The following is a 20339-nucleotide window of genomic DNA, read 5'->3' as shown; positions in this document are numbered from 1 at the left end:
TGCCTGAAATGTTTGACAACTATTCCAAAAAACTTTTCAGACTATCGTATTTAATTTAATAAACCTACATCATTTCTCCAAGTTCTTAGTGCCTTCTCATGCTCATTCTGAAGATTAAGGAACTTTTCTTCATTTTCCTTTGCCTTCTCCCTTTGCAGCTCATTATCTCTTTCAAGGGCCTGCAATAAAATTAATTATCCAAAAAATAATCAATACCACATTAATGAATTTTGATGTGTTTTATGTTGCTTGGACCTTTGCTTCTAACATGCTGCAAGTGCCATACAGATCAGTGATAATGTGCTATCTCAACAATAATTTTCATAAATTAACAGAAAGGTGCTTATAGTTTAGCTAACAGGAAACAGGGGGAGGTTATGAAAAAAGAAATGGCTATAAAAGGGCATAAAAACACTTGCCATTATTCAGATTCACTGCATAAGTTTTAATGTGCTGAAAAAGTAATATAAAGTCCAGAGGGGAGAGATATGAAATGTAGCATAATCCAGAGCCACTGTACTTAAAGAAAAAACTACTGTATACTGACAGGAAAAAATAAAATTAAAATCAGTTTTTCTGTCTTAAATTGTTTATTAACCTCTCTTATAAACTATACAATCTTTACATTCCAAAACATATCCACTGCAACCTGAAGTATATATCTGATTATGCTTTAATTTATTTTTATTAGGTCACTGAAATAGGAGTGCATTGAAATAACAGTAATATTAAGTTTTATACTGCCATAACTGTACTTGCAACGTTTTTGGGTTAACTCTTTCGGCATTCCTGTGCTAAAATAAAGGAGTTTTGTGTAAATCTTCACAACTTCACACACATATCAGGTACTCTTGGAATTTTTATCCTATCTTATTTTTATAGCAAACAGTATGGAAGACAAGAGTCACTGCATTCCATTACTTGCTATATAGATGACACAAATATATTTGATAATGTCAGCATAATGTTAATGCATGAATCTGCATGACCAGCTTCATATTTATGGTTCTGCTGAGCCTCTTTGAAAGTCCACTTGAAAAATGCTATAGAGGCAATACCCCAAACCAATTCCTTTCTACTAAATCTTTTAACCAAAAATGAGTCCACTTTTTGATTCACTTAGCACCAATTTTAAAATGCCGATGTTAATTTAGCTACACTGTTAATAATATTACATTTTACAAGTACCAACACTTAAGAAAATTCAAACCACCTTTCATTTTTGTACATGTGGGAAAAGTTGTGCAGAAGAATATAATGGATCTTCTTTGACAGATTATGTATTTCAAAAAATGGGCCAATTCAGCAATACATTGTCTGAATAATCCCACTCTGATGTAGCATCTTTCATCCAGTTGTATAAACCAGGTTCATCTCTTTGATGAACCTGCTCTTAACTCCAAGGATGTTTTTCCTTGCACCTGAAATGCAACCTCCTCTGTGATGGATTATTCTAGTTATTCACAGCATAGTTCTTAGGGCAAAATATCAGAAGAAGCAGATGTATGGAACTGATCACATGTTAAAACCAGTTGTACAGGCAGGGAAATACCTGAATTCCTTGCATTCTCAAGGATTCTGTCATCCATTAAAGAATTTACTGGGTTTTTTAAAAGTTACATATTCAGCTCCTTATTTTATGAGTTCCATGTGATGTGTTAGAATAATGCAAAAATGCAAAATAAAAAGCTAACGTTGCCTCATTCCTTGGAATACCATGATAATTGTATGTCACTGAAAAAGAAGGTCTATTTACATAATATAAGTAGTGAAAGTTGAACCAAGAGCCTCTTACTGGTTATTTGTGCCTTGTAACACCCATTTCATCTAAAGTTTTTATGGCTGAAGTTACCTTCCAGGATTGCACTGAAGCTTTGATGACCAGCACTGGTTTGTGCTGTAGTTAGAACAATAGAAAACAGTAATACCTTCCCAATGTCCCACATAAACAGACCCAAATCAGACCAGGCTCTATCAGAATCATAGTAATTGCAACCAGAAATCAATTTTTGGCCTGCACAGGCTGCAAAACAGAGACTTGTCCTCCATTCATACTGTAACAAGAAGGAAACAATCTATAGTTGTACACATTTATGTGCAGTCTTCAAAGAGAAGATTCACAGATACCATCTACTGTTCTAGCTGGAGCTTTAAGGCATACTATAAACTTTATCTGAGAGGGGAAACAATAGCTCAGAAATGCCATTAGAAAAAAGCACTTTAAAATACACTTGCTATTCAATAGTCTTGATACAAAGGACTAAAGAGCTCCTGTATTATCAAAGTCATCATCATTAAGGTTGTATATGAATTATCTTCAGCCTCTATTTTAATCTACAAAGCAATTCCAATTATCTTAAAAATAAAAAGCACATTACCTTCTTACTTTGACAAAAACCAGGATTGCATGAATAGCAAGTAATCCAGTTGTTTCACTGGACCCAATATACAAATAGCAGAAGCTACAGAAAATCATGCTACCTTGGGCAATTCTACAGCCAAAGGGCTGTTCAGTTAATCTTTGTAAAAATGTTGCAAATGCTTTAATTCCTAGAGAGATTTTAGCCACTTTCTGATGAAGAACATAGCTCACCTTCAACCTTACTTGTTTCATCAAAAACCAGAAGTTCTGTGTTTATATTGTGGCAGAAGGCAAACTACTTACACCTGTAAAGAGTAAACTCTTACTGAAGAGAGTAATTTCAAATTAGCATTGAAGCATTTATTTAGAAACAAAAGTATACACCCACACTGGAGGTTCAGTTTGAAATTAACTGAAGCCTAGTTCAAAACTTTGACTTCAAAGAGTGGAACAGTTGTGGTTATGTCTGGGCAAACAGTAGATAATAATTTTTAATAGTCCAGTCAGTGGCTGTACCTGAACTCTGCATGGCACCTCTGATGGGAATGGATATGACCTTCATCTTCAGCGCACTGACAGCTATTGGAATGTGGAATCTCAACTGTTCGGAGCTGCTTTTACAAGCTGAAAGAGTGTCCTAGAGTGACTTTAAAATGCTTGCATCCCCTCTGGTCTGTTGTGTTACGCTGGACAAGTTGTGCACCTTTCAGACTGGTTCCGAGAGCAAAGGGGGGCAGAAGAGCGCAGTTTGTTGGCAGAAACTGCACTCGCTCCCCCGCATCCTTCTCACGGACAGCGGGACAGAGCTCTCCTTTGCTTTTAATTAGGTTCGGTTTGGTTGTTTTGGGTTTTTTTTTTTTCCAGTTAGGTGAGGCCAGAAGTTTTTTGAACTGTTCCGCTGTTGTTCGGCCCGAGAACGCCAAGACTATCGTCCGGCCCCCCGAGCCCGGGAGAGACCGAGAGAAAGCCGAGGACACAGCCACATAAAAGACTGAACTACAGAAAGACTTTCTGAATTTGTCATCTCTTCACAACAACGAGAAGTTTCATTGTTTAATGTTATTCATGGTTTCATGGTTGCAAGTACTGTCCTATAAAATAAACAATTTTTTTATTCCACTTTTCTGGAAGGAAATTTATGTCTCCCAAACTGGTGGGAGGAGAGGTCACTTAAATTTGCTTCTAAAGGAACCACTTCAAGAGTTTCCTCCCTAAATTTGCCCTAAACCAAGACAGAGAGGAACTGAGGAGTGCTGCAACTCCACGCCCTCCAGCGTGACTACTTCCCACCTCTAGCATAAATATGACACCAGAAAACACAGCAAGAAAGGGCTAAAGACAACGCTCTGTCTGTCTTAGGCCCTCTGCTGTAATAAAACTGAGGACAAGCTCCGGCTATGAATGAAGATCTGAAATTTGAAATGTTGCCCAGAAATGTGTACCTATATGAAAATTACAAGAAGCAAAAGTCATAAAATAATCTGATTTCAGTATTTAAAAGCAACCCTGTTCTGGTTTTGCCCTCCAGGAATGGCTGGTCAGAATGGCAACCATGATTTACTTTAGGGAGAGGAGAGGGAAAGCACAGCCTGCGCTTCAAGGTTCGTGCTGACAGTTAAGGAGCTGAGGGAGCAATGGAAGTGAGGTCAAAAGTTCTGAAAGGCACACAGATGTCTTTAACAGCCCTGGACTTAAAAAATACATAACAGATAGCAACAGCTTGTCTAATCGAGAAAAATCTGACCTGATAGTCTTCTTTCAGTGCATTTAATTCACTTTCCATTCTAACATTCGCTTGTGTTATTCGCTGAAGCAGCTCCTGCACACACTGTAGAGAGCTGAGGATTTCCTTATTAATACAAACAGAATAGAAAATATTGAGGAAGATTTTGTTTCTGGAATTTAAACATTAGATAATTTATGTCTTTGATATTAATTTTTTTTGTAAGTGTTTCTAAAATCACATATGTAAAAAAACAGATAGCTTCCAACCTCAACACTGGGGAAAATTTGTAGGGAGAAATCAGACCACTCATTTTTCTGACTTTTTAACATGGAAAAGTTAACATTATTATAAATTATTATAACATTCTTTTTCAGGGAATTTTCCTATAATTAAAATGAAAACCACCCCAATCTTTATACATTCTTCAGTGCAAATCTGGATAAAAATATATCAAATCCAACCCCACTGTGATTTCAGTTCAGGACAAACAGAACAATTTTATCTTACCATAGCACAGGTCTGAAAAATACGGAGAATCCAAAAGAAACCATTCCACTAATGGATCACCCTAACATGAAATTATTCTGTATCTCCTGAATTAAATCCTAATAGATGTGAACTACTACCCATTAGCTTTGCATCATATGGTGCAGCTATATCATATTTTACTGTCAGGGTCTGAACTTTTGTAGTACCTTCCTCAAGACTGTAGTGTTACTTCATGAAGGGGAAGTTGTAAGAAAAGAGCCACCCAAAGTGAGCTGATTTGAGTTGATGAAGGTGCCATGAGTGCTGCCATGAAGTGTGTTGCACTGTGCTGGAAACTGAGCTATTTTTTTATTGAACACTACAAAACACATTTCCAAAGTTTCAAAGACAGAGTGAATGACCCAGACAAGCCAGTCATCACCCCACTGTAAGACCACTTAGAGCAGTTACTAAAGGATGACCTGCACAGAAAAAAATCCCTGAGCTTCAGGCAGGAAGGAATCTTAAAAGTGCTCAGTTGCTCCAAAATACATTGAGAGAGGAACATATTATTAAAATAAAGTACTTCAACCTACTTGCAAAGTATTTTCAAGCTATTTTCTAGTTTTGGTTCTACTGGATACACAGACACAGCTATCTAATAAAAATGAAATCAGTATTTCAGTGTACTCTCATTCCTTTTCATGCATGTATAAATACTATTTTTTCACTGAAGCTTATTTTTAGTTCAATTTTACGATTTTTCAATTTTACAATTTTGCAGACTGAACTGCAGAGCTGTGGAATGGCTTGGCCAGTGCCATCAGACATGTCAGTAGCAGAGTTGGCCACATCTTTTAAATCTAGGACATTTTACTCTCAAATAGACCAGTTCAGTACAGTCTGATACAGTTCAGTACAAATCATCTGCAATTTCGATGGTATTTCTAGCTCAAGTCCAAGAACCACTGAAGCCAACATTTCAGTTAATTGAGGTTAATTATTAATTATTAGTCCTCCACAACACAGAAATCCATGTCTTCTAACCCAAGCACTTGGAGGAAACAAGAAGCTCATCTCTACACTAGAGCCCTCTCCAGACTATACCAAACCCCTCTATAGTTCAAACTAACCTACCAAACAAACCCTAGCAATTCACAGAGAACAAGAGAGAGACACAAACCAGAATCCTTCTCTTAGATAACACATGGCAAATATGCATGCGAATTATGCTCCATGCATCTCCACAGAAACGCTTTTAGTGCATTTAGGCCTGGGAGACTAATGAGGCCTGAGGATGTCTCTCATTTTTTTCTGTGTGTTTATTGGCAAGTATTTTTTAAAAGCAAGCTCAAAATGCAAACAGGCTTTTATGAATTGGAAGAGTGCTGCTGGATGAGTGCTCTATGGGCATGCCAGCAAGATATGGCTCTGGTCCCTCCCTGGTACCAAGAATGATACACTTCTCTGACCCCTTCCTTTTTGTGAACAGCAGAGTGAAAATTCTACAACTGTTCAAGAGCAGGAAAAAAATCCCAACCACCCTTTTTTGGCTTAATGTTCTGCTAACAATTTATGTTGTTATTACAGGGGGGAAAAAAAAAAAAAAAAAAAAAAAAAAAAAAAAAAAAAAAAAAAAAAAAAAAACCAAAACTTTTGCTACATTTGATACTTGACTCCATAGCTTTTTTTTTTAAATATTTTTCTGGAATGTACCTGAGTAAGCAAGCGAATATAGTCCTAACTGTTCAGGGATGTAAACGTGTTGCTTAATAGTCTAAATGTTTATGTTCTCTATGAATAGAACATCATTTCCTTTATATACCAGTGACACATTATTCCCATTTTACCTGGTTTCAATACCAGCAGTTTTGGAATAAACTGTTGGCAACCAGAAAGCAGAACAGCCAGCATATTATGCCAGCCTGATGGCCCAGTTATACTGAACCCACATGTAGGCAAGTGTTTCATGGGAATTCCAAATTCTCCCATCTGAATTCAAAGACAAAATGTAAGATATGGAATAAAGTGTCAAACAATGAACTTTGTTCTGTAATACTTTTTCAAAAAATGAGCAGTAAAATACCATTTATGCCAGTATTAAAATATTTCTGAAGTGTAAATAAGTGAAATTAACTAGTTTTTGTAGCTTGGTATAATAAGAAACCTAAGTATGAAATATAGCACCTACATTCTCAAGTGATTTTTAAATCACTTTAAGCTGTATTAACAACTCACCAGCTTTTCTTCTTTAATGTGAGTGTTTTCTTCTTGAACTTTTTTACTGACTGCTGTCTCCTTAAAAAAAGAGCATGAAGAACAGTAAAAGGCATTTAAAATTACTGTCTGTTTTCTTTACCAATATTGTATTAATGTGGTATAGTAAATTATCATGAGGCTAATTAAAGAAATTATTTTTAATGTCTTCTTACCCATTTTGTTTACTATGAAATTATACTGATATTCATAGCACGTTTATTTCCCTAGAAAAAGTTATAGTGGAAGTAGTTTAATTGCATTGTATATGCAATATAGTAGAAAGGAATTACTAATCTGTATCCATCAGAGATCACTGCCAGGAGATTTGCTGAATGAAGAATAGGAAATATTCACCAAAACTTTGTTTAAAATCCAAAATACCATTCTGATTTTCTGTTGCAGATCTTGAAACTGCTTTTCCTTCACTGCAAGACTGATGTTTTCTTCTCCCACCCTGTACTGAGAGGTGACCTTGGACCTTATCAAGTCTGTAGTTACTTTCTTCAGTTCCTTAACACAGGAAACACGTATAAATAGTTCATCCAGTATAGGCATTGCAATTCAAAACAGAGACAAATCTTTTAAACTATCTTGGTCATGTCCTACTTTGAAATAATGTATGGAAACAACAGAATAAATTAGAGGTACTGAAATGTGCAAGACCGAGTTACTAAACTTCAAACTTATCACACGGGACTGAAAGTTTATTTTCACAGGTAAAATGTTATTGTGCCAATTTTACTCTATTTCAAATATTTACTTAATAAATTTGCTATTTTTTCTTCCAAGAGGTGTATTAGAAGTGGACATTGAGTTGGTACTGGTAAAACGTTCCTTACCCATTTATACGATAGGAATTACTATTGTAACTACTGTATATGTTCTTGGGAATGAGGAAGAAAAAAAAAGAGAACAGCGATTATCTGGTAAAAACAGGAACTGGCTATAAATTTGGAGGATCTTTGCTTTTCCTGAAACATTAATTACTTAATCTCAAGAGAATGCTAAATTAATTTTATATTAGAATGTTCTATAACATGATACCTCTGATTTTATAGTCTTTATCCTCTTTTAAATATCCTGCGGCTTTTTTTTTTTTGCCTTTTTTTTTTTTTTAATCTGTTTTGTAACCAGTTTATTCAGAGCTCCTAGCGCAGCAAATAAACAGCAAACGCTTTGATCTCATTAAATTACAACTTATAGTTCCTGGAGCCATAAATATTGTGCCCTGCTCTCCCCCTCCCCTCCCATCCTGGTGCAAGGTAGTCTGTTTAATATCGCTCTCTCCTTGAGCGCTCTGACGTTTACTCAGACAAATAGCAGAGGTTATGAATGCTGCTCACAGATAGCATCAAGAATTCTCTGTGATGCCATAGCGGTGAACCAAGCATTCAGAATGGTCATAGTTTTATCTAACAACTACGTTTGGTCTGTTTAACTTTTCTTCACAAAACTGGAATTTGGGTTATCACGGACAGAATTATCACAGGCCAGTGGTTTAACTGTTCTGGACAAAATCATAGAACAGTACAAAAGAAGAAAGGAAGATTACATTGTAGCTGAAATTCACAAAGTTTTATGGAAAATACAAGTATAGGTAGTACTTTTAAATAAATGGGGTTTTTTGTTTTGGTTTTTTTTTTTTTTGGTTTTTTTTTTTTTTTTTCTAGAGGCTTTACTTCTCACGTATTTTAGCCATAAATAAATCTAAAATGATCTAGTAAGTCCTAAGAGTAATTGCAGAATGAATTACAGAACTGAAAGCCAGCAATGCCTTACAATTTTTCTATTCTGTAAGCTAGCTAGGTTTTCCCCATCTTTTGCAATAAAGACATGTCTTAATTGTACTGCTTTTATTAGAAGGCTCTGAAATGAACCATGCAAGGAGAGGTCCTGCTGTTAAGTGGCAGAAGGTGCAGGCAGCTCTAACTTTGTGAAAGTGCAAAGGTGCACTGTGCCAGCCTGCACAGAGAAGCAGATGAATGGGACAGAGAGCACAGCTTCCAGGCTGGGTGCCACACCAGCAGGTGCAAAAGCCTGCCATGAGTCTGATGCCAGGTGTTTTCCAAAAGTCAGGCTTTATAGTGTCTAGAAAAAACTTATTTTGTCATGGGGAAAGCATGAGTCACATGAAGTAAATCATGCCCTTGAGGTAGAAAAGATGACTGCATTTTCTTTGCAATGGCAGGGAGTGTGTACAATCCATCTGGAAGCAACCCCAAATCTGCTAATACAAAGCTGTAGGCAGGAAAAACCAAAAACAACAAACAGCCAGAACCCAAAACAAACTCCCAAAAAACCCTCCTACAAATGAGACTGCCAAAAAATAATGGCAAAGTTCTTCATGGTGAATAAAATCACAAGGCTTATAGCCACAAAAAAAATTTAAAAAATAAATTTATACATACATGCATGCATTTTCTTGTATTCTGAAATTAATTAAAATGTCACCCTCGAGTTTTTGCTTTTTTTTTTTTTTTCCTAGTAGCTTTCTCTCAGTATTAAAATCACAAATAGTATCCAAAAATCTATAAAATATGTAGAATGTGGAAAATAATTTTATCATTTCTGGGGCGTGCTGAGAGAGAATGACAAGGCTTTAAACCCGTTCCCTTGATCTGTTGCTAGCAGCCAATGCTGAGGGACATGGCTTCAAAAACACTTCATGCCAGAGTAAGTCAAGAGTGTCCTAAAATCCCAGTCGGTCTCCTTAAACCCGCTTGCCTTCTCTGAGTTGGTCTAAGCTAAAACTTCCATATTTTTGGTTGGGTTTTTTTTTTTTTTTTGGGGGGGGGGGAGGTGGTGTGGGGTGTGTTTGTGGTTTTTTGGGGTTTTGTGTTTTGTAAAATCTAGTTTTGTTCAACACAAATTATTAATTCCACTCTCCCTTGAGGTCACACAAATACGTGTTCCAGCATAAAGAAGTGGTGTGGGACTGGAAAAGCAGCCAGCACAGGCAGATGTAACCATTTCCCAAGACTGATGCCCTATAAAAACTTCACCTGTATTCAAAATTACAGCTATATCTGTTTGCTCTCTTCCTAGATTGCTGCAACCCTCTTGTAATCTTTTGGGTCTTGAGCAGCAGAGTCGTTTTTTAAGCAGCAGAAGGACAGAGACTTTTTTCTCGGCCAGATATCAATGCAAGAGTTTTCACAGTGGTTGAAAAGAATCCTACCACACTGAGTATCAAAATGTTCAAATCCAAAACCAAATTTTACTGAGAGAAAATTTTGCCACAGTCCATTACGTTACAATTTAGGAACTGGACTTGAAGCAGGCAATGTCAAGAGAAAATTACAACCTCTCTAAATAGTATTTCTTTCCTGAAACCCAGAAGAGTAAACCTGTGCACAACATACCTCAATTTTACCCAAGTTTACTGTTGTACATATTTAACACCCTCATAACACCCTTGCAAATTCATTAAAATTGGAGATTAGTTTATTTTCATCCGTAAATGTTAAATAGCATTCACTAACTTCACATTCCCATTAAGAATAAATGTGTGAGATCATCCAGGTCTGAGTGAAAGTAATGGCTGTGATAAGAGCTGACAACCAAATTAAGATTTTAGTACCATGGATAGTCATTCTCATTCCAGCACTGAGGCTACAGAGGAAAGAAGTTTGAACCTAGAAGTTGTCAGAGCTGTTAGAGGTCAGTCAAGTCTCCAGGGCAGATAAAACCAGCTTTAGAAGTTGTCCAAAATTGTGTTGTTGATATCATGACTTCTTTCAGCTATGTAGGAAGTGAAAACAGCCTGGTAATCCCTTTTCAAAACTCTTCTAAATATCCCGGTTCAGATTGTTCAGAATAGCGTGGTCAAATACTGAAAACCAGTAAGAAATCCAGAAATAACTACAATAAAGGCATTTCCGGCTGAACTGAGGAAGATGGATTAAGTTTCAGTTGGCCCCCTTTCTCTGCTTATCTAACAGTATTTTATTTAAAATTCAGAACCCTTCATGACCTTAAGAATCAAGAGTACAGCTGAAAAAAAATGGATCAAATAATATGTTTGACTGCTGGAGTTCCTAAATCTCAGTTTCTCTCTCACAATTACGTTACTCACAAATTCCACTAAGTAAAATTTTCATAAACATTTCTGTTTCCTTACCCTTCAAATTCCTTAGCTTCAGAGAATAAGTAATTAATTATTCTTTGTTTCTCACCAAAAGCAACAAATCCAATTTACTGTGATGCTGAAATATTTCTAAAACTCCTCACTTTATTATTTACAATATACCACAATAAAGTGATGCTGCACTTTAGATGAATGCTCCTGTTTCTGTCACATGCAAATTATTTCCCTTTTTTTAAAGGAATTGCAGAGTTGGAGTGTCCACAATGCACAGACAGAGCTGCTCTAAGACCTTCAGAGTTATGATATCAGCATCCTAACAAACATGGCTTTCCTACAGAAGAAACTTATCACCACTGACACCTTCCAATATTTTTCTGTTTCTCTTTCATTCATCAAATCTTACAGATAAATATATACAGTTTTTATATATAACCTATCGTTTGAATTATGTAGCTAAATAAATATTTTAAAAACTGTAATACAATCACTAATTGTGATCCATAAATTGAGAATTTTTCCAGGCTTCTGCTTTACTGTTACTGTGGATTTCAGTCTGCTTTTATGATGGTAAGAGTTCTGAAATCTTTGATCACTTCAAAATTTTTTCCTTTTGACCATAAGCTTTGGCATATAATATTCTAGTATGTAACTAAAAAACAATCCAAATTGAATTCCTGATTATTTTTTACTGTGGCTAGAATATCTCCTTGTAATAAATACAAAAGGTAAGTAAAGCACTAAAGAAGGTAAGAATGAAACAAACAAAGAAAAAATCTCAAAATGTCTATATTTCAAGATAAAATTAAATTTTAAGTCTGGCTTTTAGTTGACTCATACTCCAAAGAACCTTAACAATAAGAGGCCACATGCTCTTAAGAAGAAAAGAAAAACCAGTAGATTTGCGAAGAATTTTCAAGTACTTTTGTACCTTCAAATCCCATTTTTCAGGTAAAGAAAGGTAAACAGATAAACATCCTTATTTTTCATCAATATAACCCAAACATAAAATTATCATAGTCCATTTTCCTCACGTACAAATTATCTTCTCCCCCTGTCCTTTTTTGTTTTCAAAAACACTCACAAACTTGGCAAAGATTATGTGGTAATTCAAAGCAATCATTTGGAAACTGGGGATTAATATTAGGCCAAGAAGTTGAGATAATCATGCATTTGATCCCTGCATAAAATAATTACAGAATCTAAAGGAGAAAAAACATTAAAAGGGGGGAAATAAAAAGATAAGGAGATATAGAGACATGGTGTGGAAAGATACGGAGTTTACAGAACAATTCTGACTTGTGAATGTCCCTTTGTTTTTCTCTTGTCAGATCTTAAGAAACAGCTCAAAGGGAAAAGAAAGTTATTCTTCCCACTATCACCTCTGTTCAAGAGTGCAACTCAAAAATGTACTTGGCAAAGAGGAGTTTCTGAATAGAGGCAGGAGAAAAGAGCTTAGTGACAACTTCCTTCTAAATAGAATCAGCATAATCTGATGTCTCAGCCACTTTGTCACAAAACTTTCCCACTTCAGGGATTCAGTTACAGATTTTATCCCATGTTCAAGCTACCAGCTCGCCTCCATGGCAACTGCTCTTCATGTTGTTTCTGTCACTAAACTGAAAACACCACTGCTACCTTCCTCATCAGTTGGAGAAGAGATGGAAGCACAGGAAAAAGAGAGGTTATTAATAATTAGCAAGAGACAAGGGGGATGCTGTAGAGGTAAATAAAAATTCACAGGTTACAGAAAATTCTCAGAGTTGCTGCAGTTTGAACTGAAGTGCCTGTGGAAGCTAATTTTGCCATCAGTCGTAGAATGAAAAACAGTTCTGCTGCCTTTCCACTTCTTCTGTTAATACATCAGCAGCTTTTGGAAGGCCCAAAGAATCAGAGGATCACAGAATATTCTGAGTTGGAAGGAGGACCAAGGACCATTCTCCATTCAGAAATGTGCACTTACCTCCTTCAGATTACTTATTTCAGTCTCTTGTCTTTTATTCACTGATGCTAGTTTCTTATTGTGCTGTATGGCTTCCTGCACTTTAAACAACAGTTAAAGCATGTTAACAAAGAATTTCACTTTTGAATGAATATTTGATTTATAACTGCAATATCTGTGCATATAATTTATTTTAGAAAACAAACCTGAAACTGCAAATATGATTCAACTACTTTTTCTATGTAGTTTGATGCCACTCTGGAGGATTATACCAAGTAGTACCAGTTGTCCATACCTTAAACAATGACTTTTCTGTATGTTGGCTTGCCTTTTTTAACTGTAATTTAATTTTTAGTGCCTTATGATGCGATTTTAGTAGGATTTTAAACCATGGTTTTGTTTTTTAAAGCTTTGTAATTAATCAGAAAATTACAGGGTAATTTTCTGATTAATTTAATTATTTTCAGACTAACACAGACCATAATGGGCCACAGAATAAATGAATAACTGAGTTAAGGGATGTACAGAGTTATATGCATATGGGCCATGGAAGTCAGAAAAACAACAGAGGCTAGCACAGAATTAAAAAATTCTAAAAATGATTTCTATTCCTGCTAAAAGGGAAGGGAATTTCCTCTTAAACTTTATAAAGTGGAAGATATCACCAGGAAATTCCTTGAAATTCCACAATGAAAAGCTGAAGGTATTTACTGGTTCCTGTACTTTTTCAGACAGCTCTATTCAATCTTTTTATTTTGATCCTCTGAGGTTCCCCTTCATCCTTTTTTATTTTCTGATTCCTCTTTGTTCACCCCTAATCTTTTTTCTTTATTTTCCTCAATAGTTTTCTGGCACCACACTTGAACACAAGAATTGTAGACATCCAGAAAGTCCTCTCCTTTTCTGCTAGAGATGGTCCACCATGGGGAATGATGGACAACAGCTTCCCTGTACAATAAGCAATTTTGCAGTTTTGAATGAGAATTATGAGCTCAAAAAATTAAAATACTGGTGAATGTAACTGCTATCTTCTGACACAACTTAGGAAAACCCCCCAGAAAAACAAGCAGGCCAAACTTGGTAAAACTCTCTCCTATCTTTCAGCAAAAGTCGTGTGCTCACAGTCTAGCTTTGAAGTACAATGAGCAGACATTGGTTAGCCAGTAATGTCCTGGATTTAAAATTTTAAAAATTGAATACAAGAAGTAACTGGAGGTACTGAAATACCAGAAATATACACAGAATATGTTACCGGTTTATTCAAACTAGACTTGAAAGAAGTTTTTTGTTTCGGGCAGAAACAAAAAATTTAGTAAGATTCAGTAAATAAAAGGTTTTTTTGTGTTTTGGGGGTGTATTTTTTGTTTTTTTTTGTTTGGTAGTTCTTCAGTATAATTTCCTGTGTGGTCACACACGCGACTGTAGCAGAGGATCTACTAAGAGCACTGAGGAATCTACCAAGATATTTGATGCTTGGCATGGGGTAGCTGTTATTTTTCTGAGTTTTCAAGTGTCTCCAACTCAAGTGTTGTCAGAGCACAAGCAAAACCAGCGCTGGAGGACATTTAAGGCACACATACCACTGTGCTCTAGTTTGCCATGAACACCTTTTACAATGCCAAACCGAGATGCAATAGTGGCGTAACACCTCTCGACTTCATTCAGTCTCTTATGCTGCTCCTCTTTGGCTGTTAAATGCATCTGCAATTTTTGATCCTGTTAGGAACATAAATGAAGCACCCATTTAATGACAGTTAGTAGCTCTCCAAGTGCTTTCAAACATAAAAGCATAAATGCAAAATCATTCTCAGAATCTTTCAGTCGTCTGTTTCATATCTAATGACCTTTCCCATTTCCAAATAGCAGGAAGAGAGACAGAGTCATCATGATAATCAAACAATTTGAGCACCTGACATTTGAGGACAGGCTGAAGGTTCCTGTGACAGTTCAGCCTGGAGAGGAGCTGATAAATGTGTCTATACCAGGGCAGGTATATACACCTGTTTGTGAGAAAGGAATAAAGAAATCACAGCCAGGCTCCTTTTTGTGGTGCTCACTGACACAAAGTGCAAGACAGGAAATTTCACTTAAACTTGAGGGGAAAAACATTTATTGTAAGGGTGGCAAACACTGGAACAGGTCACACAGGCAGGCTACAGAAGCTGTTCCTGGAGATACTAAAAACCAGTGGACGTGGCTCTGGGACACTGATTCCACTGGCCCTGCCTGAGCCTCCTCCATTGCACTTCTGGGCTTGTAAAAAACGACACAGCCAAGGGCAATTAGGAGAGAGTTTGTGTATTTGACACACCTAATTAAGAGAATTTCGACACACTTGCTAAAAATCAGACTACATCAAGTACTTCCAGAGTAGAGGTGAGTGATTCAGATTGGCAAGACTAGTGCAGACTAATACCCAATGCTTCCCAGAAAAAGATAAATAACCTTTCAATGAGTAATTCTTAACTCCTTGGTATCAATTAGCAGTTCTAGTATCTTGAAATATGATGAAATCACTTTGTGTATGTGTAAGGGAAGGTTCTAACTACTTTCGTAAGCATCTAACACTTTATTTTACTTCTGTTCACGTGTTGGCCCAAGTAATACCACAAAGAAACCCACATGGTAATTAAATACAACATATTCAATGAATTTTACCAACCTCTCTCATTTTGTGGAAACTGTTCAGTGACACATTTTTTAAAAGCTACTTGTTATCCTTGTAACACTAAGATTTTTGTGTTATTCTTTATGCTGTATTTTTGTTAACAGTTTTGTAGGTACTATTTGGTGAATTTTAAAACTAATTTTCTCTGAAACGAATGGCTTAAATTAATTCTTCAGAAAGGATAATCATTTGTTCAGGTATCTAATCTAGTTCTAATCCACAGCAGAGTAACACAGCAATTAAAATGAACTGGGCCGAATTCATTCCTGTGTGTAAATTCAAGTTACACCAGGATGCATCTGGCCCAGTCTGTTTGGCTCCATTTCCACACAGTAACAAATGCAATACATGGCCAGGCATCAGAGGATAATAAAAGCTGATAGTAATCAAAAGAAATGACCACCATAAGACTAGCAAAACAGGATATACAATACAAATTTCTCATGTTTTATAAGGTATGAAATTAAACACACTGCAGCAAATGGAAAGTCATAATGGAAGCACTGGTAAAGAAACACCACCACTTACAGAAATCACTGCAAGGAATGTAGGTTGAAAATATTCTTATACTTTCTCTTTTTCCTAATCATAAATTAACTGTTGAAGATCTGTGCTTAACTAATGCTAGGAGGGGAATTTTATAACAAAAACATTAAAAGGGAAGATTTTCTTTGTTTTTCCTGCTAGTTTCCTCAGTTATATTTATTCTAAGAGATAGATGAACAGGAAGACTGCCCTAATTTGAGACTTGAGCAGCATGTGGCAAGATCTGAGGGGTTTTGCAGTTTTTAATACGGATTTTTTTTCTTAGTGTTATCCCAATTCCTTTCTTTAGTCAGTGAGAATAGTGTTAGCCCCTCCTCCTCTCTCAGACAGTTGAAATATGCTTTGCTACTTCACTACAGGGCTCTTTCCAAGGAAGAAACAAACTGGCCTGATCTATCTGCAGGAGTTTTATTAAGAGTTTAACACTTGCTAAGTACGATTTTTGATGGCAGGCTTCTCTCCAGGCTTAATGCGCAGAGAAATAAAAGCCTGAGTATGTGACTCGTCTCCTCACAGTGAAAAAGCTGTAAAACATTCTTCCACAAAAGACAATCAAGAAACATCAGGAGACACTGCAGGATGGGGAGTGGATGACCCTGGAGTTGGAGTGAGACCCACAGAATCTTGGTTCTTCTTCCTTACGTCCAACACTGCAAGAACAGGAATTATTACCCTGCCCTCCACCAGTAATAAAGATAAGCTGGGATGGGGAGTGGAATTGATTGTGGCCATATGGTTTGTTGAGGCACAATGATTTCTTGGTGGAACTAGACCCAAGAAATAGCTCAGGGTCAAGTGGGTGACCAGAGAAACACAAAGAGGGAATTGCTCATATCTCAGAGATATTCTGGAAATGGAGTCACTAGTCAGAGGTACTCAGTGAAGCAGAGTGTGGTAACTGGGAGGTGAAAATGTCAAAGAAACAAAAGAAATGTGATGGCATGGAGACCTAAGGCAAAATTACATTAAAACTATGCAAAGGGCTACCAACTGTAGATCTTCAAATAGATTTTTTTCTCACAATAGTTCCTTCAGTTCTCACCATTTTTCTATTTAAAAATAATGGGGTTTAATTTATATTGTATGACTGCCTTCTCGTTGTTTTCAAACCACATAGCAGATTTCAAACAACAGGCAAACTCCTAAAAAATGCAGAAAGGAAACAAAAAACCATTTCTATCTTAGATTGTTAAGAACAAACCAGCTTTGAAAGTTTATTCAACATTTTGTAGTAATTACTTTTTCATTCATTTGATGGCTGCACCTGTATTAGAAAATGAAATGGTGGCAGGGAAATTCTCAGGAAATGCCTGTACTGTTGTTAAAATATCCCTGACAGGTTTCGGCCTGTGCCAAGTAGGACTCATGTAAACAGTTCCTGGGCACAGTTCAGGTGACTGTCTGCTGGGAACAATGTGGGCTATTTGGATCCAAATTCCCTCTTTTCTGAAGAGTGGAAGGGTTTAATCAACCTAGACCATTTGACTGCAGCTTCACTAAATGGTTTCACATACATTTAGTTTCCAATAAAACCGGTAAGGGAAGACAAGAACAGATGCCATACACTGAGAGTTCTGGCATTCTCCAGTGCATCATCTGTCAGGAAACCAACACCTGACCACTTTCCTCCAGTTACCTCCTAATTTCAGCAGCAGGAAAACAAACACAATACAGAGCCCATGCTCAAGTGTATTCTATCAGTTGAACTGGTTTTGTAGTAATCCCCCTGTAGCCTCCTGACTGCATGAGTGCTACTGTCCATATGCAGTGAGGTGCAAAACAACTGTGCCACATGCAATAATCAACACTTTTATTGTGAGGAAAAGAAAGACAGTAATACAGACTAATCAATAATAAAAGACAAAAAAATCCTTTATGTTTGTCTCTCTACTGTCTTTCAGTACAAAACAAAAACTTCCACTATTTATTCTATGGTAAGAATTATATCACCACTACAATTTTTGCATAAACTTAACTGGGCAGCATGCTAAAACATGGTGTTTATGTCAAATATTAACACTGCATATACTATGCTAAAAGAACAGAATTAAAGGAACAAAACCAGAATAAAAAAGCTACATCAGTAAGGCACACCCAGTGCCCAGCACAAACAGAAGCTCCTTCACTGATTGGCAGGGTTTCTAAGGTGCCAGATATAGACTGAACAGCATGTCTGCCTTCTCTCAAAACACACACCAGAGAATAACCTAATCTGTCCTTAACAAAATGGAAATAGAAATGGGTCTCAGATAAATGATTGGTTCAGAATTTCATCCATTTTATTTTTAAACATTTTGCCACTGGTGATGACCAAGAGTCTACATGGGTGGCTACTCCTTTGATCCCTTGAATGTAGCACTTATTTCAGTGCAACCCCTCATTGGCAGAATTTGACCTGGTCTAAAACAGCATTAGCTCAATACTTCAAAAGTTATAGGAAAGAATTCACTTTTGTTTACCTCGTGGGGTGTTTTATCTTCATCATTTCATATCAGAGCATTTTTTCCTAAATAAGTCCCAACTGTATGTGTTCTGCTCAGTGCTATGTGCTAAAGAGGATTCCTAGCATCTTGCCCTCAATCAAGAGCGTTTTAAATTACCATACTCTGTATAAAAGTAAATGCTTTCAAAACATTCCAATGATCAATTAATGAAAAGTTTATGAACATAAGAAATATATTTGTTTAAGCAGCAGAGATGCATTTCCAGCATACAGAAAAGATGTCCTTTAAATATTCTCATTCATGTGGAAGACTGAGCTTGTAAGTTAGGAAAGGAAGATAATATGTGAAATGACCGAAATGTAAGTCCAATTATTTTGTATATTTTCAACACATTTTCAGATCAGCTGCATTTTAGGAACAAACACAAGTTAAAAGTGAAGTAAGACAAAATACATTTTATGTTGCCTTTGATCTTTAACTTGTAGCCTTATCTCCCAGGTCAGAGGGCACATTATTCAATTTCACCATATTTTGTGTAAAACCACTGTAGCGTTGAAGATGACTTTCAGTACAAATGTCATGGTACTTAAAGCTAAACTGGACTCTAGTTTTTTGAGCTTCTTAATTAAAATCACAGTTTGTAATGGTCTGACAATATTATCTTTATTCTTTCCAGTTGAGCAACAGCAGAATTTTCACAGCATTTATTCAATCAAGCCTAGCAATGTTTCTGTAGCACACTCTTTCACTTCCTAAAACAGACAACGGGGTTCAGAGCCACTATGCTGTCACTCAGGGTAAATTTATTCCCTGTGTCAAAGGGAGTAAGCTGCACTGGATGAAATCTAAACTGTTCAGGGAAACTGATGCTAAGAACTAATTCTGAGGAGTAAAAAAGAGTGAGAGGAAAACCACCAGTTTTTCTTAAAAACAAAACCAGGAACTCCTAGGAATTCTCTATTACTTTTTGAGATTATTATGCTAGATCCTAACAGAGTAATAAAATTACATTATTTAAATGATAGTCTATTAAAAAAATCTTTAATCTAAAAGAGAGCAAATGTAGCAATTCTGCTTTAATTCAGTGAGGAAAAAATACCACATGCTGAACAGTAGCTATCACCCTATAAAAACCTAAAAAGCATTGCATTTGTAAGATTTTCAGATTTGAAGCTGACACCTCTTTCTGTTACTTGCAATAATTATCATATATCACTGAGATATTGAAGTTAGTTAGTAGTGCATTAAACCCCAGGCGTACTCTTCATTAAAGCTGCTCCTTATTTTTTACTTTTATTATTTTCTTACCATCTCATTCAGTTTCTTTTGTAAAGTGTATTTTGAAATCTGTAAAACAACAGAGGGTTATTTATCAAATGGTACATACACTTTTTCTGACAATAACCTACATAATTAAGTATTGTTGTAACTAAGATTTAATTGCATTTGTTATTAATCCATCCAATATAGTAATGCTGGTTTTGAATTAATGATGGCCCAATTTCATTTATTCTTACATTCACTTCACTTCATAATGTTACTTCAATATTTAAATTATGTAAAATCACTTGACACTGATTTCTTACTAGAGGAGTTTTGAAAAAGTGCATAAATCCTTGTGTATCCTGACAAGCATCACAAAAATAACATGCAAATGGACCACAGTCTGTAAACTAGACCCTTAGAAATAAACAGAGAAGAAGACAGAGAAATGAAAGTATTCCCTCAACACCTACAGGAAGAGAAGTGTGTTCCCTGTTGAGAAAAAAACCAAAAACATCTTATTAGATATTCTAAATGGCAACATATAAAGATATAATGCACCAATCTCACATGCTTT

General features: G+C 36.1%; 1 protein-coding gene across 1 annotated transcript in view; it reads right to left on the bottom strand.

Annotated features, from left to right (window-relative positions):
- The window catches only part of CCDC73 (coiled-coil domain containing 73), a 47495-nt gene that overhangs the window by 12937 nt on the left and 14219 nt on the right, over positions 1-20339 (bottom strand). Inside the window, exons 6-12 of the mRNA XM_066320493.1 lie at positions 19808-19846; positions 14422-14557; positions 12863-12942; positions 7197-7325; positions 6795-6854; positions 4107-4211; positions 69-179 (exon numbers count right to left, since the gene is read on the bottom strand). Coding sequence (XP_066176590.1) covers positions 69-179; positions 4107-4211; positions 6795-6854; positions 7197-7325; positions 12863-12942; positions 14422-14557; positions 19808-19846 — 660 coding nt within the window. The remainder of the gene's footprint in view (positions 1-68; positions 180-4106; positions 4212-6794; positions 6855-7196; positions 7326-12862; positions 12943-14421; positions 14558-19807; positions 19847-20339) is intronic.

This window comes from Sylvia atricapilla, chromosome 6 (assembly GCF_009819655.1).
Source record: "Sylvia atricapilla isolate bSylAtr1 chromosome 6, bSylAtr1.pri, whole genome shotgun sequence".
NCBI classification, from domain to species: domain Eukaryota; kingdom Metazoa; phylum Chordata; class Aves; order Passeriformes; family Sylviidae; genus Sylvia; species Sylvia atricapilla.
Note: the sequence above shows the minus strand (reverse complement) of the source record. Positions and strands in the feature narration are given on the sequence as shown.